Here is a 26,640-nt window from a genome sequence, read left to right on the forward strand (position 1 = left end):
GTCAGCATTGAAGACCATTTGAATTCTAGGGCATTGGATATATAGCCCAGTGGTACAGCACTTGTCTAGCACATGCAAGGCACTGGGTCCAACCTAGAATCCTGGTGTGAAGGGCTCTTTAACCTCTATAATGCAGGTCCTTGACATAGGGTCTCTTTGTGTACCCTAGACTATCCTAGAACTACAGGGCAGCCTTGAACTATCTGGCTATCTGGCCTCAGTTTCCCCAGTGCAAAGATTAGTGATTACTGCCATGCCCTACCCTCATTCCTGTTTATTAAAGTCAGACTTACTTATCAAACGTGAAGAAGCTGAGAGTTCAGGAGCGTTTCTTCCGTGTAAACCCCACATCTGATAACATTTTCCAGGCTCAGCTTCGAGACTCTATGTCTAAGCAAGCAGAAGTATTGATCAAAGGAAAGCGGCAGACAGAGGGCACCTTACACAGTCTGAGGAGACAAGTCGATGCTTTAGGAGAACTGGTCACTAGTACCTCCGTGGACTCAGCACCATCACCCAGTCTGTCTCATCTAGAGTCTTCCCTTGTAGAGGACTCCCAACATGGACATAGTCAGGTAAGAGGAAGCTCTTGAGTCTAGAGTCACCTGGAATATTTGAAAACTTTGGGGTAGGTGGTCCAAGAAGACTTGGGATTGAAATGCCACCCTCAGCTGTTTTAGCAAAAACCTATGTGACTGCCATCTCTGGAGAAAGTTTACCTGGTTTATAGGTACAAAAACGATTGGTTAAGCCGGTAGCTTAGATGGTGAACTAGAATTGGAGATAGGATGACCCAGGAGAGATTTGTGTCCTCGACCTCTAGATTTCTTTCTTTCATCTATTTATTTCTACTTGTTGATCAGTAGAGCGCAGACCTTCGGGGTTGGAGAGCTGGCTCAGCAGTAAGAGCGCTGGAACTTGTCCCAGATGAAGTTCCTAGCACTCGCATGGCAGCTCACAGCCATGTCTGCTTGCCAAGGACCCATCACCTTTCCTGCACAAGCACAGGCACCTCAACAGTGCAGACGTGCACGCAGGCAAGACAGCCATACACGTTCAAAACATCTTAGACCTGGGAGGTTAATCTCTCAAAGAGAGTTCAGATTTCATTTCCTGTCTGTAAAACTCTGGATCTCAAAGGTTTCCTGTGTGGGACTTAGTTACCAATCAGTTAATAGGAACAAAAAGTAACCCGTGGAACTGGTCAACAGTAACGCATAATTATGAGCAGAAAATGGCTTCCATATTCCGGTGCTTATTCTATGTACATCCTAAACACTATACATACAACACCCCATCTAGAAAGCTACACATTGTCCCTTTATATAGGTAAGGAACTACAAAAAGTTGTAAATAACAGGTCAAGAGTATGGCAAAGGCCCAATCAGGATATAGCAGCCAGCCTACCTTTACCAGAAAGCAGCGTATCCTGAGTAGACTGTAAATCACAAGGAGTATCCAAGGACAGTTTGTAGTGAGAATTTCTTTAAATACAGGAATGTTAATTACAGATCCCCGGTGTGGGCTATGGGGTGACTTTAGATCACCCACAGCGCTGACTGAGTTACCTCATGCTCCAACAGGGGGTGAGCCTGCCAGCTGCTGACTGTTTCCACAAGTGTATGACACTTGGAATTCTGGGGACTCTTGAACGGGTATTTAATGCTAGAGCCCCAGGGGGGATGGCAGTTGCTCCTGCTGCTGAACCAGTTGGTGGTTGGCTGCTCTTGGTTAAGTGGTTGTGTGTTAAAAAGAAAAAGAAAAAAAAAATCGAGAAGAAACGAGATTTCCTGACTGCAAAAATCAAACTTGCGCCAGGGAACTCAATACCCCTAATCAGCAAAAAGTAGTCTAATGATCTCAACCCCCTCTCCATCCTTCCTCTCCTGCCTCGTGTTGGGAGACTGGAAGGGTGGAAGAGGAGTGGAGGTGGTAGAAAAAGAGACTCACTAGTAGCCAAGTTTGGATGGAGACACAGTCACCTCCTTGATTGGCCTGAGGAGCAAATGGCTCGCCTAAGGCACACACCTAATGGGCAGCAGCGCTAATCCGGGTGCTTACCTTAACACCAGTGGTTGAGACAAGTCAGGTAAAGGCCCAGATTGCATTGCCCACCAGAGCTTAAGACTGTAAGGCAATGGGTACAGAAACACACATGGGCCTTGGAGGTGCTCTACAAGATAACGGGGGCACAGGAGCATTGTAGGCAATTCAGTCTGGGGTTGTCATCTGGGCCACTGTGACAATCCCACTTTGAATTGGGTTGGGATTGGGGCTGGCTTCTGTGGCTAAAATCAGTTCCCTTCTTTTCAGAGCTCCTTCCAAGTTCTGCAGGTTCCATCAGAACCAAACATTTACCGCCACTGAGTGTCTGCTTGCAGGTATGTCAGCCACCCAGCAATTAAAACACCTGGAATTCTGGCAGCCCCAGGAAAACTAACCTCATCTTTCATCATTTTATAACATCTTAAAGCATTTTGGGGACTGGGGATATGACTTAATGGTAGAGCACTTGCCCAGCATATATACACGTCCCCAGAGTCAATCCCCAGCACTACAAAACAAATTCCAAAGCAGTCCTAAAGCGCATTATTTTGCCAGTCACCATGCCACCACCACAGAGGTTTAATTCATCCATTCTGCTTCTCTCTTACTGTAGGAAAAGCAGCTCCTGCCAAGGCCAGGAAAATGGTCATGTGTAAACCGTAGAGGAAATAGCTACTCTCCTACCTCACTGACATCCTAATGGAATGTCAATGTCACTATCAAGACCCTGTGAAGATGAAAGTGCACTGTAGCTCGCACCATGTACACCGGGGTTTCTGTAAACCACATACACTTGTGGACTAGATGTGTGTATTAACATAGGACGGAAGCGGCTACTTTTTACCTTTCTCTTCCAATCTTGGAACATTTTTATAAAGCCAGTGAAACCACATATACTGAGTATGTCAAGTCACCAGAATGTACTAAAAGCCCCTAGGCGTAATTAATAAGTTATTATTTTTGATTCTGATCCAAAATTTATTTTTAATATGAAAATAAAAGGTACAGTCAATTTGTGTCTGCCGTCTAACTTTTCACAGGTTACCTTCATTCCAAGACAATAACAATACTCCAGCCATTTCTTCCACTTTTCACCTGGTCTACTTAGCACTGGGTGCTTCATCACAAGTACCTATTAAGAAATCGCCACCCTTAGGCTGCTTTTCCTTAGCCAATTTAATAGTAATTCTTTGGTGGACAGTGTCAAGACTATACTCTAGAGACTCAGCTTTGATGGTGAGTGTATTAAAGTGGACAACCCCTAACCATTCAACTCTATGACTGACCCATTTCCTTAGGAGCAAGAGCAACTGTCACAGCTTTGTGGCTTCAACGGTCATAAGATGTTGACTGTCTTGGCTACACAGCCTTTTGAGCCACAGTCAGCTTTGCACCATGTCAGCTCAGCACAGCACAGCAGTCCCTCACTACAGCCACCTGGCTAGAGTTACAGAATACATAGAATTACAGGAGAAATTAGACGTCACACCACTTACTGTGCATTATCTAGAAGGCATGTATTTCCAACACAAAACTTGTCTTTTGTATTTTTTATTTTTTTTGGTTCTTTTTTTTCGGAGCTGGGGACCGAACCCAGGGCCTTGCGCTTCCTAGGTAAGCGCTCTACCACTGAGCTAAATCCCCAGCCCCATCTTTTGTATTCTTATACTTCCACTTTATGTCTTTGTAAAATACTTAAAGGTATGGACTAATGGCAACTATTGACACAGTACGGGAACAGGACCTAGTGAAGGGGAAATATTCTCTCATATTCCCACATAAATCTTCATCTCTACCACCACATAAATAGTAATGGAAACTATCTGGTCACTTTTGTTTATGGTGAGGGAACTAAACCATCTATTTCTTTTAAGGTCGCATTTAAAGCCATCCTCAAAACAGCTTTCAGGGGGGGTTGGGGATTTAGCTCAGTGGTAGAGCGCTTGCCTAGCAAGCGCAAGGCCCTGGGTTCGGTCCCCAGCTCCGAAAAAGAAAAAAAAAAAAAAAAAAAAAAAAAAAAACAGCTTTCAGAGCACCTGATTGCTTGCTTAGTATTGTGCAGAGTCTGGGTTTGACCCACCACACACACCAAAAACTTGCCAGTTCCAGACATCTAAAAAAACGACTTTGTACAGCCTTTACTAGTACCATGTGACCACCTCCAACCATCATTTCATCCAACACCTCAGAAAAAACAACTACACCAGAGGGGCTCCTCCACAGCAAAAGCACAGCGAGACACCTACACAAGGACAAGCTCCTGTGAGTTAAAAATTAACAGAAATCCACTCTGCCCAGTCTCTGGCTCTCAGATGTTGCCAGATATGACAGTCTGCTTCTTTATCGTTAAGCTCCCAAATTTATTACAGTGGTTACACATGCAAATAGAATCTGGGCCCACATACAGAAGAGTGAAAACACTATTAGCCACCAATGTGCTGGCCTCAAAGATGCAATATACACGGATGAACCTCCAGCCCAGTTGGTAGTTTTTTTGTTGCCCAGACCTCACCATACACTAAGCACAATGCTGCAATAAAAATTGATAGTTCAAATATTCATTTGAAAAATGTCTCACAGTTCAAAAATAATACAACTACGTTCAATTTAATCTAGATACAGGTACTTTATTTACAAATATTTAGATAATAGCATTTTGTTACATCAAATAAAGAGTACAGCAGTCTGAATAAATCCTTCTGTCACAAAAACAATTGAGACCCACTGTAACTAACTTTGGGAACTGGGGTATTGCACCTAAACAGGCCGAGGGTCTTTACTTTGTGATTGCCACCTTATATCCCCATGGGTGATTTGTTCTGTAAATATATACACACACCAGCAGGCCATGGTCCCTGGGTGAATCCCTTGTGATGCAACAGTATATAAGCAAATGGATCACGCTAAGTCTTTAACAGAACATACCAGCCTACGCCAAGATTCCTGTAAGTTAAACAAGGACAAAAACGGTGAATCCACCCAAAAAAAAAAAAAAAAAAAAAAAAAAAAAACCCGAATCCTATTTTCTGCACATTCCAGTTTTGGCTTTTATTTAACATTGACTATACAAAACTCTGGAACCACATGTTTATAATCCAGAAGATGTACTTTTACATTAGTGTCTGGTAAAGAGGGATTTAAAATGTGTATTTTAAACACAGCATTGAGCTAGGAGCATTTTATATAATGTGCTCAGGCTTACCTACGTGCATTTCCAATGACCTCTCAATTCTCAGCCATTTTAAACTCTGCTAGAAACCAAGAGAAGGGAAGAACTGAGTGAAGCAGGTGCTGCCGAGATCGCTTCCTCTTGCAAGGTGGTGTTCTTCCCGTGGCCAGACCACCCAGTGCAAAGCAGTGACTTACGTTATTTCAGTGCACACATTTAGAAACACCTTCCCTTTTACAAAACAATTTATGCCAACATGACATAAAATAGCCCCTCAAACTATGAACACAAAGGATAATACCAAATTATTTCACTGTAGTGTTAAAAATGCACAATTTAAAATCCCTTAACAGCAGACCTGTGGTTCTGGCTATCTGGTCCAGAAGTTGACCATTCTAAGATAAAGGTATAAAAGCTTAAAATGTGCAATATTAAACCCAGCCTTCTTCCTTTTTCTATACAGTAAGGCAAGAATGCAGCCTATAACACAAAATGTTTACAAAAAGAAAAGCAGGTGAGCACGTTGATTACACAAGAACAGTTAAAAAAAAGAAATCAGCAGGTAAGCCCCAGTGGGAAGATGGAATAGAATCCGCTAGTGTTTCCGCTGATGCCAGGAGCTCTTTCCAGCATTATGTCTGTCCCCAAACACTGCCAGCACCAAGGAGTGGAGCCAGTGTTACTTGTGAACTGCAGCTGTGTCTATTTCCTTGTGTGAAATGGAAGAGAGTAACATGGTCACATATAGGTCACACTGTACAAACTGGTATTTTATACTGTTCCAATGCCAGTAATCAATTTATTTTCTTCATTAAAATAATATACACAGAAGGTATTGTTAGTTAGGTTCCTTCAAATTTTATACATATTTACTTTCTGTTAAAGAGAAAAGAATAAGATAGTGTAAAAATTTAAAAAAAAGATAAAGCTATTAAGCACAAGAAAAGATAAATGGGTATTTTTCCCTGTGCAAGGCTAAGACAGAAGCAAACCTCATCAAGAAAAATGCCACCCCTACAACAGGGAATTTATCCAACAAAAACAAAAGCAGTTGCAGACCCTTTTCTCTACCATCAGAAGTCATTTCACAGCAGTGAACTTACTGGCTACAACAGACATACTCAACAGTTGAAAGATGGGAGAAAGGCTGAAAAGATCAAATTTAAACCGTACAGTTAGACAAAGCCTTGCCAAAGGGAAGGTAAAAATCAGGTCCAGCATCAGTGCTCAGTTTAAATCATAGATTGGTGACAAACCTATCACAAGGACAATCAAAGGGGGAAGTCTAGATTTACCATGCAGGAGAGATTTATTACTCTACTTGCCTTTGATAACCTGATTACATCTAGTTGTTTAGCAGTTTAGTATTGTTAAACTGTTTTTACAAGAGTTGTTTTTTCTTTTTTTAATTAAACCCAGTAAGATGTACAGAAGACAAGAAGGCAGTAAAAAGTACTGCTTCCAACAGACAGAGGTGAAAGGTCAAATGAGGGACCAGAGCAAAGAGGTCACTAGCAGCCACAGCCTTCTCTCTGGGGTTGGGGTTCACTGGTTAGCCGTCCTCCCTGCGGGGCTGAGGGTTTGTGTTGTACACCAGACTCGGCAGCATTCAGATCCAGGCTTCCATCCTGAATGTTCTGATAGATTTTCTTGGCAGCCTCAAGAAAAGCATCTTCTACATTCTCTCCCCTAAAAGACAATCAACAACTTTATTCACAAAGCACAGCTTTCTAGAATATGTAAGGCATTTACGCTGACCTGCAAACCTTTAGTGAACTGTCATGTCTTCCAATTAGCCACTGTCATCTAATAAGAGATTACCAGAAGACTGGGCTAAGAGAACATCGGTTTGCGAACTTCTATCTTCTACTCACTGCAGCTCTCTGTTAATACATTGCATGACACCTGAGATAGCCACTTCTGAAATGACAGCAGGTTCTCCAAATAAAACTTCTCCAAATGTGCTGACAGAATTCCAGGCTTACCAGTATTTTATAAACAGCCATGTGTAAAACTATGCTATCTTTATCATGTGATGGCAACACAGTCATGTTTAACCATGTTCACAGATCGGCTTTCTTGGGACTAAAAATTTGAAGAGGTTGGCCTGTCCTTGCCTGGTGTGGATATAGAACGATGACTGGGGAGTGCTGGGGGTCAATGCTGAACTCCAAGGACAATCAGGAAGTGTTCACTGTGCCCCATTAGCCACTGAGTACATATGTCCTTGAATCATTCTTTAAGGTGATCATTAATGCTGTGTGAACATGCTGGCTGAGCTGCATGTTCAAGATACCAACCTTAACCTTGGCTGTGAGAGTCAGACACTTGTGAGATTGCGCCAGCAGTTTCATGTATTGACCTGGGACCAGGGGACACGATGAGGTACAACTCTTTAAGTTACAAAGGCTCGCACTCCCTTGTACTGTGAAACAAAGGCTTCTGCTCACTGCTCTTCCTGCTGTGGGCACTGTCACAGCCTCACTACACAGCACAGCTCACATGGGTGTCTACAGCATCACCCACTTACACAGCACATGATTCTACTCTACGTGGAACTGAAACATGATCTACATTTTAGCCATACTTACGTTTTTGCACTTGCTTCAAGGAACAATAAGCCTAAAAATAAAATTCAGACTAAAATTAGAACATTGCAGAGTCAGAAGCACTCTTCAGTCACATGTGAGCAGGGCCCACACAGCTGCCCGTCCTCCTCCTCCAGCCCTTATGAAGGAGCACGTGTCTGAGGCAGGGGCAGATCTGCACTTATCATTCAGTAGCTGCATTACTACGAACATGTACCACAGAAACAAACACTTCATTTCCTTACTCAGATTTCTGAAAAGGTTTTTTTTTTTTTTTTAAATATTAAATAACCTGCATGATCTAAAACTCCTCTCCTTTAAAACTCCCACAGAAGAGTGTTAAGTCTTCAACCCACCGTTTTCTTCAGCAAACTGTTTGGCTTCTTCATAGGTAACATCTCTCTGTGCTTCCAAATCTGCTTTATTTCCTATGAGAATTATTACCTAATTTGTGAACAAAAGAAAAGGTGTCTTAGAACAAAAATACCTATGAAAATTCTCAAATACAAAAGTCTTAACAAGACAAAAAACGACCCCTAAGTGCCCTGGACTACAGAGCCTTTACAAAGGCAAGAGCACCAAGAAGGACCCTGGCAACAAGCTGGGTGGGGGACTGACAACCTGCCGTAAGGAAGAGAAGGCATATTTTAGATTTGTGAGCCCCACACGAGTTTTGCTGAATATTATTTTTATTGTTGTCACAAGTCCCTTAAAAGTAGAAAAGTCATTCATTAGGTGAAGATGGCTCACAAGCCAGTTAGTTCATATCTGGTCTAGGCCAAAGAGTAAGCAAGATTAGTAAGAATGCCCTAAAATTAAATGCAAAGCACCATAACCATGAACATTCCCTGGAGGAGGCTTGTGGCTTTCAGGTTCTCAAAAGATTCTACAACCCTGAAGAAACTTGAAAACCACCAGTTTAACTCATTCAGGGTAACAGTAATTACCTTCCCCTTAAATTAAAATAAGACAGAGTTAGCGGAGGGCATTAGAACCCTAGAGAATGCAAACTGTGACGTAGAGACAACACTGTCCTAGCTGATGTTATCCCAGGAGGGTTATAACTTTCTATCACTAACTAGCAATGCTTCTGTCTGTGAAAGAAGCTGGCACGGGATAAACACACAATAGGTTCGAATCCTTGGACAAACATCACCTCACCGTCTACTTTGGAGTTTTACCAAAGTAAAATTGTTTAAAGACTAAAGGTAAGAAAACAATGGTGTTTTGGTTATTTAAGGCACAAAGGGCAGAGATGTCAGCCCCTCTTCTGCCTTTCTGCCTCTTTTAACAGATACAGATGTTAGGAAACAATGATTCCAACCAACAAGTGCTTCCCAACTTTTTTGTCCACATAAAATTAGTACTTTGTCTCTTCCACTTTCAAATGTTGGGGTCCAATGAACTAATCAATTATTTCTATATAAGTTAAATGGTATAATCAAAAAACATTCTTCAAAGTGCAAGTGACCACTGACAAGGGAAAATAATGTTCATAGTCATTTGAACAATAAAATAATGACACTTAAAGAGAAATCCAGCCTAGGATAGGGTCATTATAAGACAGGCATTCAAACCAAGAGGTAAACCTTCTAGACTGAAGGCTGGGCAGAGCATGTGCCTAGCAGGCACACCGTCTCCATCACTTCCCTCCACCACCACCCTCTTCAAAAAGAAGTATTTTCTCTTCCCAACTACACGTCAATCTCCAGTCTCTACTGCCCACCCCCCAAGAGGTCTGGTAACAAAGAGGCACAAAACAGTAACAAAAATGAAAAGTACATACTTTTCCCATAAAAACAAAAGGCAATTTCATAGAAAACAGTAATATAAAGTAGGCTTTGAAAAACATTTTTTAAATTCTTTAGTAACTCACAGAGCCATATTATACTCTCAAACCCAGAAAACTAACATTGGTACAATTACAGCCCTAAGATACCCATTTTTTCAAACCCATTTCTGTGACTATGTCCACATGTGGTTCTGGGCAGTGCAATAACACTCACCAGCTGTCATCTCCATCTGGGCACAGAACTACCATCACCACCAAGAAACTGCTACTGCTGATTCTGCACAGTTCTATCAGCCACCTACCCTTCACTAACCAACCCTTGGCAATCAGTTTGTTCTTTATCTGTCTACAGGACTGCCATTTTGAAACACGCCAATGGGATCATAAAATATGTAAGCTTTTTTTTTTTTCGGAGCTGGGGACCGAACCCAGGGCCTTAAGCGCTCTACCACTGAGCTAAATCCCCAACCCCTGCTTTTTAGACTTTTAAACTCAGCAAAATTCTCTTGAGATTCATCAGTGCTGATGCCGTTACCATAACTCCTTCTTTGGTGTGGCTGAATAGCTCACTGTAGTGGGGATATGTAAAACCAAACTGTTTTGCTATTCACGTGTCTGTGGTAGCTGGCCTGCTTTTGGTTTCTAGTTATCACAAATAAAGCTGCTATGGACATTTATCCATAGGCCTCTATGCATAGCAACAGCGAATTTAATATAAACAAAAACAAAAGCTCTAGGCTCCATACTAGCAAAACTGGTCTCTCACCACTCATTCTCTCTTACCGGTCCAGGCCTCTTAGCAGCACAAGAGGTACAAAGCTAAGGGAAACACTGTTCTTCTAACAAACACCCTCCAGGAAACCCACCAACACTGACACCCCTGTAAGCTGGCTTCTGCAGAAGGCCCTGCCCGTCTGCGCTCACCATCACTGAGCCATCACCACATTTCTAACTCATCTTTCAGGTGGTTTTATGGCTTCTCTGTAAACCTGAAGCTTGTTTTCTCTGCTAGACAATAATGGCAGCTGTCCTTTAAACATTTCAGTATCTTTTCTGTCTTGCTAAGAAGTTAATTATTTAGAGTATATAGAATACTTACTTTTAGTTGACATTTTATTCAGATAATTACAAATTCACATGCAACTGTAAAAAATCAAAAAGAGCCCTTGCACAGTTTTGCCCAGTTTCCTCTGATAGTAATATTTTACAAACTTAATCCAGAAGCTTTTTAAATTTATATTTCAGATTATAATAACTCTGAGAGCACCACCTCATTCATAGCTTTGGTTTTTGGTTTTTTTTAAGATCCAGACATAAAAAATATAATAAAAATAGAAAACCTGGAAGCAACCAAAACTAAGAGTTTTCTTCAATTAGTCTAAGAATAAAATCAAGATACTTGGGACTGGGGACGTAGCTTCATAGCAGATATCTGCCTAGCGTACCTGAGGCCTGGGTCTCTAGCATCAAAGAAAATATGAATGCAGTGAGTGAGTGAGTAAGAGAATGAGGGAATAGTCTCTTATTCATACAACCCAAATGACAAGATCTCACCAGTACAAGGCTTGCCCTGTGTGGGTTAGCTGTAAACCTCTCATACAGTTAGGTATTAACTTACAGTGTTTGGGTTGGTGAGGTTCCTTGCATCTGTCAACCAGCTGCTTAAGTGGTTATATGTACTTCTTCTGCAAAGTTAAAATCAGAATGTGTTGGTTCTACACATGATTGCCATTGGTTCAGAACAACAACAACAACAAAAAAGAACCAGGTATGATGTGCCTTACACTGTAATCCCCACAACTCAAAGGCTAGGGTAGGACACAAGTGCCCTGAATTTGAGCCGTCATGGCCCTAAGTGAGTCCCTTGTATTATGGCTTGTACTACAGTGAGACCTTGTCTCAAAAACAAACAAGCAAATAACATATAAATCTATACATACATATACAAACTTTAATTGAAAGATCCAAACTCCTACTTTGACAGGATGGTTACTCCAAAGAACAGCTGTAAACAGAACCAACCTAATTCTCAAAACTCTAGCCAAACTTTGTGCTTTGTGCTTTGAAACAAGGTCTCACTCTGTAGGTCAAGCCATCTTCCCTCTCTTAATGTAGCCAACTTTCTCTCAATCCTCCCATGTCCTGGATTACAGGTGCGTGCCATCATACCTGGCCACCAACTCATTTTTAAATAGCTCAATATCCAACTATATTAAGGATATCAGAAATATTTAAGGCAAATGTATATAAACACACCAATATGCAAGCAAACCACAAACTATTCAGAACCAAGATTTGCAGTTTAGACTCAAAACATTCCCTAAAATCATCCAGATGGTCTAGTCACAAATTGGAGAACAGTACCAAACATGTACCCAACAACACACTCAGGGAGACAGTACCTCTGCACCTACCCTCTAGTTAACGACTCTAGTCAGAGATAAGGCGGACACACTAAATCAGTACACCACTCATCTTCGCTAGACTGTTCTTTTACTTTCTTCTTCCCTTTTTTTTAAAATGCTTCCCAGGCCAGCCACCAACTTGTGATCTTCTTTCCTCTACTTCCTAAATGCTAGAAGTTCCTTGTCCATACTACTCTGGACTGAGTTAATACAGAGATTAAAAACTGCCTTTAAAAAGGGCATTTAATGCATTCATCTAGAAATTCAAGACCTCAGCTACCAGAAAGAAAGCTGTTATCTTGCAGCTCTTACTTGCAAGGTGGTTAAAGCACCTGGAGATTCAGACTGTGGTATATGTTTACTTTATCTGAGCAAATTTAAAAAGCATGATGTCATCTGCACTAATCTAACTTACCCTAACACAACACATCCACACGCAGACAGGTTCCACGCTAGGATGGCTCAGCTTTCTACTTCCTGACTTCACACTACGTTTACAAGCGTACTCACTGCATTCTGACTGTGGCAAAACTACTGACATAACAAGCTTCAGTGTCAGCTCAGGAAAGTGCCTTGTAACAGTTATAGCTGACACCAAAGATAAAAACTATTATCAAAGCGGGAACTTTTAAGTTGCAAAATGTTAAGGATTGATAGAAATAATTGGTAGAAAAGTATCATCACTCTTCCAGCAACCTGAGACCATGAATTATCTAAAGTCACCGAGAACCTAACATCCAAAGTACTTTTTTCAGTAAATATTGAAATATAATCAATCACCATAAGCCCTTTAAAAATATAATTTACTTTTAGCATCACTACAATCAAATTCTAGACCATTCACAGGACCCTCAGAAGAGAGAGTCTGTGCTGCCATGCCCTTGCGATCTTCCTGCCTATTCTAGGTCAGTATAGAGAATCACCTGTGGCCTTTTAACTTACATCTGATATGTATCAGTCATCCTTTTTACAGCTCAAAAACAGTTCACTGTGTGGATATGCCACCTGATTGATGTGTATCCATTCCTTTAGCTGATGGACATTTCTGCTGTTTCCATATGAAGTGCTTTTGATCACTTGAATACACATAAATTTTACCACAATATTACTATACTTAAAATATATATTTAAAAGCAAAATAAACTGCATGTTAAGCACACATCATATTTCAGAGTATTGGTAATGGACGGGACCTTTAATTAAGTCATCAGGAATGCAGTAATAACTCATAATGAGGCAGTTCTGTACCACAGCCAGGTTTATAATCTCCCCACAAGACCATCTACTGATCATGTACCAACTGCCCATACAATGAAGAAAATTAAAACTTACCTTACTATTTGCTGAAAATCTACCGAGGCTTTATGTATATAATTCTATCAGTCCCTATAAATATTCTAACGCGGCATTTTCAAGAGTGTGTCAGAGTGAGAGGAGTCACACAGCAAGGGGCTCCTTCCCTGTGCACAGCTCAGGCTTCTTATGCTCAGCCTCTCTGACTCTTCAAAATGAGCCAGCACAAAGCTTTTTCTCAGTCTCCAGCTCTCACTTGGTCCCACTCACTGTCTCTGTCCCCTCAGGAGGGAGGAGCTCTTCTTAGGAGTGCTTTGGCTGACTCTGCATCATGATGAGAGGCGACCAGTTCATTTTTATCTCACAGCAGAGAAAGACCTGTTCAGGTCTAGTAAGGGGCAGTTTGGCTACATGCTCCAAAGTCAAACCTTTATATTCCTGTTTTGTGACCTCATATCAAATGCTCTGAGTTTCTAGAAAACACCATGTTGTCATGAATTGAATCTTGATGTAGGGTTTTAAGTCACTTCAATTCGTGGTAGAAAAGTGAATTTAAGTAAATGAGTAATATTCAAACATTCATTATACTCCAACACCAAAATGAACCAGTCTACTAAGTGTCTCATGCCTCACTGCTCCTATTCACAGAGGTGTTGATTTTAACACACACCGAATAGAATTCCTTAGCACTAGCTTGCCTTCCTGAAGTGTAAGTTTCATATAAAGCCGCCTCTCTTCAGACAGCTAACTCTGCAGTCTGTGTTCTTCTTTTAGGCCCCATTATCCCATGGTCTTTCTTTCACCAACTTCTAGAGAAGATCAGCATGTTAAAAAGTTTTTCAAGCTTTAGAGCAGAAGTCATAAAACCCCAAATAAATTAATTTACGGATATCCAATTACAAACTAAAGGAGACCCAAATCAATAAAAAAGAAACCATACTGCCCAAAGTAGTGGTTTACTTCAAAGCAGGATGTCATCTTACCTGGTGATGTCATACACCATGAGCGCACCTGCAGCTCCTCTATAGTAGCTCCGTGTAACAGCTCTGAACCTCTCCTGTCCTGCTGTATCCCAAATCTGCAGTTTGATTTTTTGGCCACTAACTTCAATTATTCTTGTACCAAATTCAACACCAATTGTGTGAGGACAATCAGCCATAACTGTTGGAGAAAAGAAAATAGCCAAATTTCAGAAAACTTGTGTGGAACACAGCACAAAAATGCCATGTTCTCAGTTGTATTTTGCTTATCAGTTACAACATACTGACCTTTTTCTCCACCACCCTCAATAGGAATTGTATTCTAAACTTTAGCCAGTGATAAAGACAGAAAAAATTCTATTAATTATTTCAAAATTGATTATAGTGAAAAAATGATACATACAGAAAAAGTGTCTAAGATTTTGGGGGTGGGAAGCTTGAGAGATGTCACAGTCGTGAAGAACATTATTTGCTGTCCTTCCAGAGGACCAGAGTGTAGTTTCCTGTACCACCTACACTGAACAATTCCCAACTGCCTATAACTTTAAGCTCCAGGGAATCCAACACACTCTTCTGGCCTCTGTGTGTACTAGCCACATGTAACATACACATTCATATATACCAACATGCATGATCATGCACACACACACAGACACACAGACACACACACACACACACACACACACACACACACACAAACAAGTTGATAAAAAAATACATTTAAAGTAAAAGAAAAGATAGGGTTAAATTTAACATTTTACACTTTTAAAAATTAATTCGTACTATGTAGTGGTGGCTCACAATGTTTAACCCCAGCACTTTGGAGGCAGAGGCAGGTGGATCTCAGTGAGTACCAGAACAGTCAGGACTACACAGAGAAATCCTGTCTCAAAAAAACAAAATAAATAAATCCAAACAAGCTGCCATGATGGGGCACACCTTTAATCCCAGCATTCAGGAGATAGATGTCCTTGGGTTTGAGGACAACTCAGTCTACACAGTCAAGTCCAGGTCAGCCACAGCTACACAGTGAGACCCTGTCTTTATTTATATATAAGTAAATAAGTATAACCAACATGAATATAACCATACATCATGAATTTTTTTAAAAGACAATTTAATTGGCAATAATACTGTATTTTATCTGCACCTATTAGAAAATCATGGGTCTAGAGAAATGATTCCACAGTTAAAAGTGTATACTGATCCTACAGACTTCTCGAGTTTGGTTCCCAGCAGCACATCAAGATGGCTCACAACTACCTGTAAGTCACTCCAATTCCTGGGGATCTGTTGTTTCTGGCCTCTAAGGCCCTTGCACTCACATGTACATAATCCTACAAGCACACACATAAACACACATACTTAAAAATAAATCTTTTAAAACAAACTGTAGAAAAATAATCATGGCACTTTAAAAACCCAAGTGTAAATATGGAGACAGGTTATAATCGGATGCATAAAATACACTAAAAATAGTGCTTTTTAAAACGTAGAGAACATGAGGATAAAGTAAGCTACTTGTCTTTTTTACCTTTCATATTGAACTTACACTTTTTTTCTGTAAATTGATGAAGCAAGCAAGATTTTCCTACTCCCATATCCCCTGTGTAAAGAAAGCAGACGGCAGTTATACTTCTCAGCCTTCATGCACAGCATCACTGTATGCAATAACTGCTGCGTAACAGAACATCATGCACATCACACTGCAGCCCCTGCATCTTCCTCCTCAAAAGGCAAACTGAGCACTTCTAACTTTAGCAGGATAGACTAGTAAACAACCAACAAGGTGAATAGTACTTGTAATCTGAACTGTTTCCAAATGGGTAGCCCAAGTGCATTCATTGGCCTATCCAAACGAACTATCACAAAAGCAAACGGAAATAAATAACAAATTAAAAATTGGAAGCTTGGCTCACTATGTCTCGTTTTATCTCTACATTACAGTAGATGCCATCTCACAAAGCTATACAAACTTGACATGGCCTTTCTTGTCTTTTCTTATTTACAGGTTGTGTTTTATTTTCCATTGTGGAGATCAAACACAAGTCCACAGCCAGGATAAGCTTGTAAGAGCTTTTCTACTGGTCTGCAACTCAGCCTACCATCTGGGCTTTTCCAGTTATTTACAACCACTCATGGATAAATGCATTAAGACAATCTGAGCAAGGTCTTGACATTTAAAAAGAAACAAAACTCTGTGTGTGTGTGTGTGTGTGTGTGTGTGTGTGTGTGTGTGTGTGTTTCACGACCAATTCTGAATCGGTGCTCTCTCTCTATTTTGGAATTCAAGAGGACCTGAAACTTTTAGGACATTGGGATATTTCAGCACAAGCAGGAAATTAATTTTATAACCCCAACACTAACATGTTCGCAGGTGGCCCTGAAGAACAACCACCATCATTTCACTACCCGGGGCCATGATGGAAAAGGCATGTGTGTCTTCATCAAAAAGCTTTAGTTCTGAAGTCATCAAAAGCATGCACGTCTGCAGTAGTATGTTCAGGTACTGATGTATAAATGTTCCATGTGTTAGCTTTCTTTGGAGGACAAGCATACACGTTAAGTAAACTTACCAATAATAATATACTTAAAGATGTAAGAGTAGTTGTACGGTGCAGTTGCCATGGTGGCACTGAAAACAAAGAAAACTATGTTAATTCAGCAAACGTTCACAAGTTATAGAAACCTATGACTGCCGCCCTTTCCAAACACATACACACACACACACACACACACAAATACATACACATCATTTAAAAATATCATACATATTACGAAAACACACTGACTATACAAACAAAATTTTGATCTAAGTCAGTAAAATTCCCAACCTGATCACAAACTCTCTTTTTTTTTTGGTTTTTTTTTTTTGTTTTTTTGTTGTTGTTGTTTTTCTTTTTTTTGGAGCTGGGGACCGAACCCAGGGCCTTGCGCTTGCTAGGCAAGTGCTCTACCACTGAGCTAAATCCCCAACCCTCACAACTCTCTTGAATGTTACTTTAATATTCTCAAGTGATCCACAAAAATATGAAAAAATTGTTTCAAAACACTCCAAATTTTTACTCGAGGAAATATACGAAAAAAGGAGTAATATCAACAAAAAGTTATTCTGGAAATCTTTCAAAGAAGAAAATTTTTATAAATTTAAGTCAAACATCATTAGATAGCTCCTTCTCCCTTTAAGGTTCTTTTCCTTGTTAACTGATCAGTAAGTTGTGATATCAAAGTAATCACTAACATAAATATAACTTTCTCTTCTAGTTTAAATCAACACTTAGCAAAGAATCTAACGTCTAGAACAATCATGTATCCAAATCAAATTGACATCAAAATTAGATTTTATCACACAAAATTGTTGTTCCTATAGATTTTTTAAAAAAGAACATAATTAGCAATTTCGTATGACTCAACTTAATACATTAAAAGCACATGAATTGAGTTCTATACACTATTCTAGGAGAAAAAAATGCTATAAAGCTGTACTCACACTTATGAAATCCAAAAGCTTACTATCAAGATGCTTCCAAGGATCACAGCCTACTGCTGTAGGTAGGTTTAACCTAAGAAAAATCCCGGGAGAAGCCGTGGCAGGACAAGATGGCAGGTGATGTTAAGATTCTGCTCTGTGTTACAGGTTGTTATTAATGTTCTCAAGGGATGGCTGGTACCGGGCTTTGTATGTTTAAGTGGGCAATTATATCTTACCAATTGGATCTAAAAAAAAAAAAAAAAAAAAAAAAGAAAAATCCCAATTTCTTTCCTAAGCTTCCAATTTCACAAGCACAATGACACATACGTTAGTCCTGTCTCATACTCTGGAGACTGAAGAACTGTTTTAACCCAGGATTTTGAGGTCAGTCTGGACAAAACAGAGACCTATGTCTCAACAACAACAATCTTCCCAAGCAAGCCACATGCTGTATAAATGTTTCATGTGCTAGCTTTCTCTGGAGGACAAGCATACATGTTGAATAAACTTACCAATAATTGCATAATTAAATAATTAAGAGTAGCTGTGTCTCGATGTATCTAACACTGTGCTAGGTTCTAGAGAGACATATCCTAATACCGCTATCATCTAATGAATTTATTTTTCACTAGTTTTCAACTAAGGAAAGACAAAAATCATACATACCAAGACTTATTAACTGTCCAAAAATGTGTGCTTTCTAGGGTTTTAATGAATATTTTGTGATAACTTATGCTATATTTCAAATAAAATGTCAACATAATAAAACTGAATCTATAGGAAGAACATCTGCAATAAAAAAAAATCAAAGAAAAAAAATCCTTTAATACAGAAAACTAAAGAGCACATCACATAATTGCAGTCACCTTACTTTGCTGTACAGACAACAATCAATACAAGTCTATGCCTTGCTCCCAATGTACCCAGCATGTTGTGACACATTTATAATCAGTCCTCCAACATTGCAGAAAACTCCCTTAACCAGTTCTTTCAGGAGGAGTTTTTCTAGTTGGATCAGCTGATATCCTAGACTTGGTAACTCTTCTCTTACCTCTTTTTCAGCTACCACTGGCACTCAAACTTGGCCTTAAGCTAGGCAGTGAAGTGGCACACGCCTTTAATCTCAGCACTCTGAGGAGACAGAGGCAGGTGGACCTCTGGGTTTAAGGCCAGTCTGGTTTACAGAGTGAGTTCCAGGGCAGCCAGGGCTACACAGAGAAAAAAAAACCCTGTCCCAAGCAACAAGCAAGCAAACCCACAACAACTTGGCCTCAAGGTTAAACTTGATCTAATTGTTTAACTAACTTTTAAGATTAAATTCCTAATACATTAATTTCTCTTCTGTATGGAAACAGTACATTCTTTTCCTCAAATTAGTTTCTAACTCCTAACTCCTTTCCAAAGTAGTCATTTGTAAACTAGTTTTCTTGCACTCTTCCCCTTGATTTTCCTATTTTCTTCCCATCTTTTGACTAAAATTTTTTGTATATACTTTGTTTCCTATTTTATTATGTTAAAATCCAGCACTAAGGAGGCATACTCAGGCAGATCTCTGGGAGTTTGAGGTCAGCCTACTCCTGTATAGTGAGTTCCAGGACAGCAAGAGAGACCTTGTGATGGACAGATGGATGGATGGATGGATGGATGGATGGATGGATGGATGGATGGATGGACCGGTGGACAGACGGATGGGCAGGCAGGTGACAAACAAGTAATTACAGGGCTTTGTGGTGTATTTTAGTGTTGAATACATGCTTAGCATGTACAAGGCCCTGGCTTCAAGCCTCAACACACAACACCCAAAAATTATGGCCTTTAAACAGTTCCAAAGTCAATAAACTTCAAGTGTTCTAGGAGTAATTGTGAAATTATAATTCAATTCTACTTGAGCTGTGTACATGCTAGTTGTGACACACAGCATCCTCTAAATGTCAACTAAAATGATGAATTCTGACATTTTTTAAAATAATAAGCATTAATACAGTAGTTTTCTAAATAATCACTATTTCAGGATGAACACTGATGCTTTGTTTTTACTTAACCACAATAATTTTTTGGTTCAAGTTTCTTTTATAATTACAAATAAAAACCCTAAAAGCATAAGCAGGCAGACAGTGCTGGGGATGTACCTCAATTGATAAGTGTTTGACTAGCATGTACCAAGATCCAGCTTCACACATAAACAAGACCCATAATCTAGCACTCAGAAAAGAGCACCAGTGAAGAAGTTTGAGATCATCCTTGGCTACATGTTGAGTTTGAGGATAGCCTTAGCTACATAAGACACTGTCTCAAAAGCAAACAAACAAAACACCAAATTTATTCATTTCTGCAAAGGCAGAAAACATCTTTCTTAAAAAATAAGAAACTGGTAAATTTTAAGTAATTTCATAGTCTGTCTATTCAGTCAAAATTACATGTTTACAAGTCATGTGTAAGGGGCTCCTTTTAAATATGCCCACAATTGCTTGAGGAAAGCCAGGAATACTTTCTCAAAGCATGCCACCAAAAAAGTGAACAAAATATGTTTGCCTAGCTTTGGAAAGAGAAAAAATATTCCTCTGTTATTTAAGGGCAAGTTTGTTAAAGCTCAAAGGTCAAAAAAAGGCAGAGGGGGGATGTGAGCAGAAAATGCTGGTTAGTTCACGCTGAAAGAACAAGTCACTCAACCCTGTGGTATCCACTGATTTAAAAAAAAAAAAAGCTTAGCAATATCCTATATAACTCGTGTGATTAAAATGCATTTTCTTCCCATTTTGTTTTGTGAAATGGGGTCTCCTTATATCATCTCGGCTGGCCTGGGACTCACTACATCATCCATTTATAATACTCCTGCCTCAGCCTCAAGTGCTACCTTTTCTTCCATTTCTTTTTATAAATAAAAATTACTTGGATAAAACTGATATAAGATGCCTTTAATGCCTTTTTTTTTTTTTAAAGAAAAACAAAGAGACTGCTGCATCTATGAAAACAAGTGTGGTGAACAATTTGTAAATTAGTAGCACAACTGCTATGTTTCCATTTTGGGGCACTTAATAAGTACCAGGCAGTACTCTAAATGCTACTTCATCTGACTGTCGTCCTTATAAGACAGCTACTAGGTTGCTCATTTTACAAAAGAGGAAATGAACTCAGAGGAAAGCAGAGTATTTAGCTCAGGCAGTTTGGACCTATACTGTATCCAGCACAGTTAATATCAATTCCCTTTCACAAACAGCACCATCCTGCCATCTGCATGACTACTTTCAGGCACAGTCTGCTTCCTCCAGGTGATGCTTTAAGGCACAGACCTTTCACTTCTTTGCTTCTAATTTAATACTCTGAATAAGAAAAATTAAATAGGGGTTGGGGATTTAGCTCAACGGTAGAGCGCTTGCCTAGCGAGCGCAAGGCCCTGGGTTCGGTTCCCAGCTCCCAAAAAAAAAAAAAAAAAAAAAAAAAAAGAAAGAAAAAAGAAAAAAGAAAAATTAAATAATTACATTTGAAGTAAACACAAATTTAAGAAACAACTATCGATGATTGGTAATACTGATTTATTATTATTTATCCACTGTAATAAGGAACATCTGAGAATAAATCATACAATGGTCTGTGTTACAGTAATACCTACATGAATTCTTAATCCTACAACTCTATAAAGCTATTATTTCATGCAAAAACTGAAGAACTTGAGATTTGGAGAAATTCACTCCCTTAGCCACTATTCTAAAGTTAGTAAATGGCCGACCTAGAACCTGAGCTCAGAGGCCTGACTCCAAAGAGCACAATGCTCTCTACTTAACTAATTGTTGAAGACACACGAGGTGGACAATAACTGTCCTTGGCTATCAAAAGAAACCTTCACACACTAACCTATAAGCACTGGCGATTGTTGCACTATGTAATCAAGTGGCCAATTTTAAATATTAAGCATCCTTAATGTTCCTTTAACAAAGTATTTTTCAACTTTACCTTAATCTGAAACATACCACGTTAAGGAGGTATATAAGCTTTACATACCAATTGTATAAAACATGCAACATGTTCTTTTCACTTAATGAAATCATGGACATATTCCTGAGTCAAAATATCTATATTTAAATGGTTACTAAACATATATTGCATGGTAGTTATTGTCACGCCAAACCAAATCAGATCTCTCCCTGAATAAGATTATATAAATGAGTTGTTTTTTTTTTAAAAAAAATATTGTATGAGTTGAACATTTTGCCTACATGTATAGTATATGCTCCACCCACATGGTCTGTGGGCAAAAAGGTCAAGCACAATGTCAGGTCTCTTAAAACTGGAGTTCTGGATGGTTGTGAGCTACCCTGTGCATACTGAGAATCAAACCTGGGGCATCTACAAGAGCAGTGGGTGCTTTTGTCCACAGAGCCATCGCTTCAGCCCCAAATAACTAGTTCTTTTTTTTTTTTTAAGATTTATTCATTTATTATATATAAGTACATTGTAGCTGTCTTCAGACACACCAGAAGAGGGCATCAGATCTCTTTACAGATGGTTGTGAGCCAACATGTGGTTGCTGGGAATTGAATTCAGGACCTCTGGAAGAGCAGTCGGGTGCTCTTAACCGCTGAGCCATCTCTCCAGCCCCCAAATAACTAGTTCTAAAGGTGCTGGTAGAGGCCTCCTCAGAGTAAAACACAGAGACTCAATACCAGGCATTTCTGCAGGCTTATTGTTTAACTCCTCGTGTGTCTATATGCTGTTGTTCACTGTTTATAGCTGCTGTGGTCTCTGCCTCAATCACTGCACAATCTCTATCTAGCTAACGCAACAGCAGGGGAGCAACCCACTAAAGAGTCCTGGTGCCCGGGAGTCTGAATGCTGCTCTTCAGTTTTAGGCTTTATGTATATACTTTGTTATAAACACTGGAGACAAGACCACTTTTGTGATTAAACACCACCAACATGAAAACACCCCATCTCTACTAAGCACAAACCACTATGAAAGGTTTTAACAATAATCAAAAAAGGGAGTAACACTGTCTCTATCTTCACGGACCTCAAGAGTGGGGGTATCCTTGCTTAGAGGCCCCTGAACCGGAATGCTATGCCACATGTCAGTCAGGTGAACAGAAAACTCTCATACTCAATCTAATAGCCAATCTAATTAAAATGGTCAATTTTTTTTCCATAATAGAAATACAACCTTGGGGCTAGAGAGATGGCTTAGAGGTTAAGAGCACTGACTGCTCTTCCAGAGATCCTGCCTTCAAATCCCAGCACCCACATGGTGGCTCACAACCATCTGTAACAAGATCTGATGCCCTCTTCTGGCGTGTCTGAAGACAGCTACAGTGTACTTACATATAATAAATAAATCTTAAAAAAAAAAATACAACTTTGGAAAACAATCTGTCCATTTCTGAAACCAACTTTTCATAACTCATTTAAGGTTGCACTTTTGTGTAAATTAATGTAAATAAAAAATTTAAAATACCAGATTACTTAACAACGTCCAAAGAGAAAAAAAGCCTTACCACTAATGATAGTGTGATATGAATAAGAAATAAAGTGCCCCCAAATCTGTGTTCTGACTTCCATATAAGTATTTAACAGAAAAAACAATGATACCTGCACTTGAAAGGATTATAAAAGTTTACTAATAATATGTCTGAAATACAGATGGGTATGGGAGGAGCAGTGCAGACAGACCAAGAGTGTTCACTGCAGACACTCATCAGTAATTCGGTATTAATGCTCACTATACTGATGCTTTATTTTGCAAACTTTAAAAAGTTTGAAATATAGTATCTCTTAATATTAATAATTTATCTCCTGTCATACTTTTAAAATACTTTAAATACTTTTGTGTGTATGACTGAATGTATGTGCACATGTGGGTATACATGTAGACATCAGAGAGAATAGCTAACATGAATCCATTCTCTCCTTCTACTAGGTGGGCTTCGGAATCTAACTCTGGTTATCAAGAGGGACAGCAAAAGACTTTACCTGCTGAGCCATCTTGCCAGGCCCACATGCTAACATTTTAATGACATAAACACCTCCAGAGCTATAGTCTGAACATTTTTATCTTACATATCTTGCTAAGAGTATGCAAATAAGACCTATAAAAACTGGCTGCAAGAAATTTTCATGCTCTGTTGCAAAGCTTAAGTTTACAAATATAAAATTTAACATGAAAAACAGAAAGCAGAACTTAAAAAAAACACCCTTAATTCCAAGGAATTTTCAATAGCAATTAGAACCTAAACTTTTTACATCTTTATAATAACTCCACTTATTGAGCCCCTAATGTAAACTAGCTACTTTATAAACAATCTCTAGTCCTAAACATTCATCTTACAAATAAGGAAACCAGGTCAGAAGTGATATATTGATGGTTATATACTACAAATTAGGCAGGTTAGGTTAAGCCAGAGTCTATTTCGACAGGATTCGATCAACACAGTAAACACCCATTATATGGCTAGCAAAACTACAGGCACTTACATGCCAAACCCGAGTTTTCTTTAAATTCTAGTTAATCCTTGAAATAACTCTGAAATGTGGGCACAATTTATAAGGACAGGGAGTCCTTATAGATAAGGACACTGAGTCTGAGAGGTTGATTAACTTGATTAGGGTCAGCTAAGTAACTAGGAAGTGTTACTTGGCCATGCATAGTATGTATAAGGTTTTGGAGTCCCGATGCCTTGGAATCTCACTCTAGTACTGCCATTTCCCAGTTACACAGAATTCCCAAGAAAATTCCCTGCTGAAGGGAAGGGAAAAGGGGGAGCTGCATTATTAGTGGGTCAAATTTGTACTCATTAGTCACATTTACATAAAAGGTCATTGAAACAACATGCCATGACCAGTAAACTTTCGAACACAGCTTTCTTTACAAATAAAGAGGAAATCCTACCACCACCTCTCCTCCAATGAGCATTTGCCAGAGTAACAGCTGACATGATAGAGTTTGGGTCTTATCTGTTATCACCCAGAGTAAAGTGAAAAAAAAAATGGAATTCAGTTGTCACTTCTCTGAACTGATCCAGCATTGTGTGTCTCAGCCCTCGCTGAACACATGCTGTACTACAAAACATACTAGCCTGTATGGGGAAAAAGCCAGTCTGTGTGTGCCATCATTACTCAGCCACAGGACAACTTCTGGCTTCAGTCCGTCGTCCGTCCCCCGCCCCTTAGTAAAAAAAAAAATGCGGAAAACTCTCAAAAGGCACTTGAAGCAAGCTATGTGTGAAGACACCTAAACCCGTGCCTGGCACACACTGGAGTTTTTTAGCATTCCCACTCCATCGTCTTTTCTCAAATTCTCGAGATGCCCAAACTTTTCCCCTTCGTTATTTCTGGACACTGTGTAGGTTCTAACCCCGTGCAGGCTGGCCAGGGACTTTACATGGATTCGGAGAGCCTCGCGAAACAGTCAGTCCCACACACCCAATCTTCAGGCGGGACTACAGAGCGGTTGCTTACAAGGACACGGGAGGCAGCCCGAGATGCCGATGCGGGGCCTTTTGTAAGATGAGGCCCTGTAAGGTGGGACTGCCACGGCTGGGGCTCGTGGGTGGCAGGACGACGCGACACGCGTGGGGAAACACTGCGGGGGTGGTCTGCAGCTGCGGGCAAAGGCGGCGAGACCCGGGCCTACGGAGGCCACGGTTGTGCGCCGCAGGCCGGACAGAAGAGGTGGGAACACACCCTCCCCGCACGCTTCGGAGCGGAGGTGCGGGCAGGGAGCGCGAGCCCGACGGGGCGGCGCGGGCGACAGCTCGCCCCGCAGAGTCCTGTCAGGCCGGCGCCCTCCGCCGACCCTCGGGCCGGCCGCGGCCTGCGGGGCCAGCCCGGGACGCCGCCCGCCTACCTCTCGGCTCGCCTCCGCCCCTTGGAAGGGCCGGGCTGGGAGGCCGGCTCCGGGCGGCCCCTGCGGAAGGCCTTGGTTACCTGGGGGGTTGCTGGTGGCTGGGCAGCTTTCCGGACGGGAGGGGGACGTCAGGACGAGGAAGCGGAGGGCGGACGCGGCGGGAGGGCGGCCGGAATCCGTCGGCCAAGGCACTGGCAGGAAGGCGGGCTGGCCTGAGGTTGCAGACACTCGGGAGGTAGTCGCGGTGGTGGCGGCGGCTGCTCCTGCGGCTCCCTCAGGATCTTCCTCGGGCTGGCCCAAGATGGCGGCGCTCCCTGCACAGGGTTTCCTGTCACCCTCGCAATGGGCCGGACCACAAAAGAAGGGGGGAGGATGCGCGCGCAGCCAGCGGAGCCCGGAAGAGGGTGTTGGAGACCGACCTGACGGCCACGCCCCTTCCTCAGTTTGCCCCTTTGGAGTAGACCCGCCTCGGCCTCAGCCCGTCCCACTGGTCCTCACGCCTGAAGGGGCGGGGAAAGGGGTCTGCGCAAGCGCAGATGTGTGCCACGCCTCCCGGCGGAGTTACTGCGCAGGTAACCAGTTCTAAGGGTTGCCGGTGTCCCGAATGATCCCCGTTGGAGACTTAACTCTTTTTAATACGCGTAACCGCTTCTCACTGGACCGCCTCTGTATACCGATCTCTGGGACACACACATATTTACTGCACTTATTCAACATTTACCGACCAATTGGAGACTAGCAGGAACAAGGCTGGCCCACACCCAGAGACGCTTCTCCTGGTGCGGTCAGAGACGAAAAGGGTGGCTCATATTGACCAACCCACTTGTATAATCATGTAGCTAGGAGGTGGCCCTTTCTGTCTTGTGTTTCATCTTTGTCTAACCTAACCTTCAGGAAGAAGGAAATTTGACATTTTTATTGTTTGGCCACCACTCCCACCTTCCCAAGGCACCTTGGTGAAAGTAACTGTTTCACTTTCTTGGTCTTATGTCTTTTTGCCTTGAAGAACCTGGATGAGGGTTTGTTTTACATTTACGTTTAATTTATATTTTACAATTACA

General features: G+C 40.8%; 2 protein-coding genes across 9 annotated transcripts in view; one reads left to right on the forward strand and one right to left on the reverse strand.

The window, feature by feature from the left end:
- The window catches only part of Cntrl (centriolin), a 72,261-nt gene extending 69,203 nt beyond the window's left edge, over positions 1-3,058 (forward strand). For 5 of the 6 annotated variants that reach the window (XM_039106229.2, XM_039106231.2, XM_039106230.2 and 2 more), the window contains 3 exons: positions 369-575; positions 2,314-2,381; positions 2,660-3,058. In XM_039106229.2, coding sequence (XP_038962157.1) covers positions 369-575; positions 2,314-2,367 — 261 coding nt within the window. In that variant the 3' untranslated portion in view covers positions 2,368-2,381; positions 2,660-3,058. Of the gene's footprint in view, positions 1-368; positions 576-2,313; positions 2,383-2,659 lie in introns of those variants that run through there. The other variant, XM_063283970.1, reaches the window with a different exon arrangement.
- Positions 3,059-4,652: 1,594 nt separating this feature from the next.
- Positions 4,653-25,795, reverse strand: Rab14 (RAB14, member RAS oncogene family). 3 transcript variants are annotated; one of them, XM_006234049.4, is made up of 8 exons: positions 25,660-25,795; positions 16,850-16,908; positions 15,826-15,879; positions 14,277-14,454; positions 11,214-11,280; positions 8,160-8,247; positions 7,807-7,837; positions 4,653-6,904 (listed from the first exon to the last, which is right to left on the reverse strand). In XM_006234049.4, the coding sequence occupies exons 2-8, from the start codon at positions 16,899-16,901 to the stop codon at positions 6,727-6,729; spliced, it is 648 nt and encodes a 215-aa protein (XP_006234111.1). In that variant the 5' UTR covers positions 16,902-16,908; positions 25,660-25,795; the 3' UTR covers positions 4,653-6,726. The 3 variants fall into 3 exon arrangements, with proteins under 3 accessions (XP_006234111.1, XP_063140864.1, NP_446041.2); XM_063284794.1 differs by lacking the exon at positions 25,660-25,795 and adding an exon at positions 25,192-25,322; NM_053589.2 differs by lacking the exon at positions 25,660-25,795 and having other exon boundaries at positions 6,616-6,904; positions 16,850-16,907.
- Between the last annotated feature and the right edge of the window lie 845 nt (positions 25,796-26,640).

This window comes from Rattus norvegicus, chromosome 3 (genome assembly GCF_036323735.1).
Source record: "Rattus norvegicus strain BN/NHsdMcwi chromosome 3, GRCr8, whole genome shotgun sequence".
NCBI classification, from domain to species: Eukaryota; Metazoa; Chordata; class Mammalia; order Rodentia; family Muridae; genus Rattus; species Rattus norvegicus.

What these genes read in the sequence shown, in the direction of transcription:
- Rab14 (XM_006234049.4), bottom strand. Translation starts at nt 16,901, where the DNA reads ATGGCAACTGCACCGTACAACTACTCTTACATCTTTAAGTATATTATT. An exon ending in TCAATTTACAGAAAAAAAGT is followed by an intron (nt 14,455 to 15,825) that starts GTAAGTTCAATA and finishes TTTCTCCAACAG; the next exon opens with TTATGGCTGATTGTCCTCAC. An exon ending in ATGGTGTATGACATCACCAG is followed by an intron (nt 11,281 to 14,276) that starts GTAAGATGACAT and finishes TTAACTTTGCAG; the next exon opens with AAGAAGTACATATAACCACT.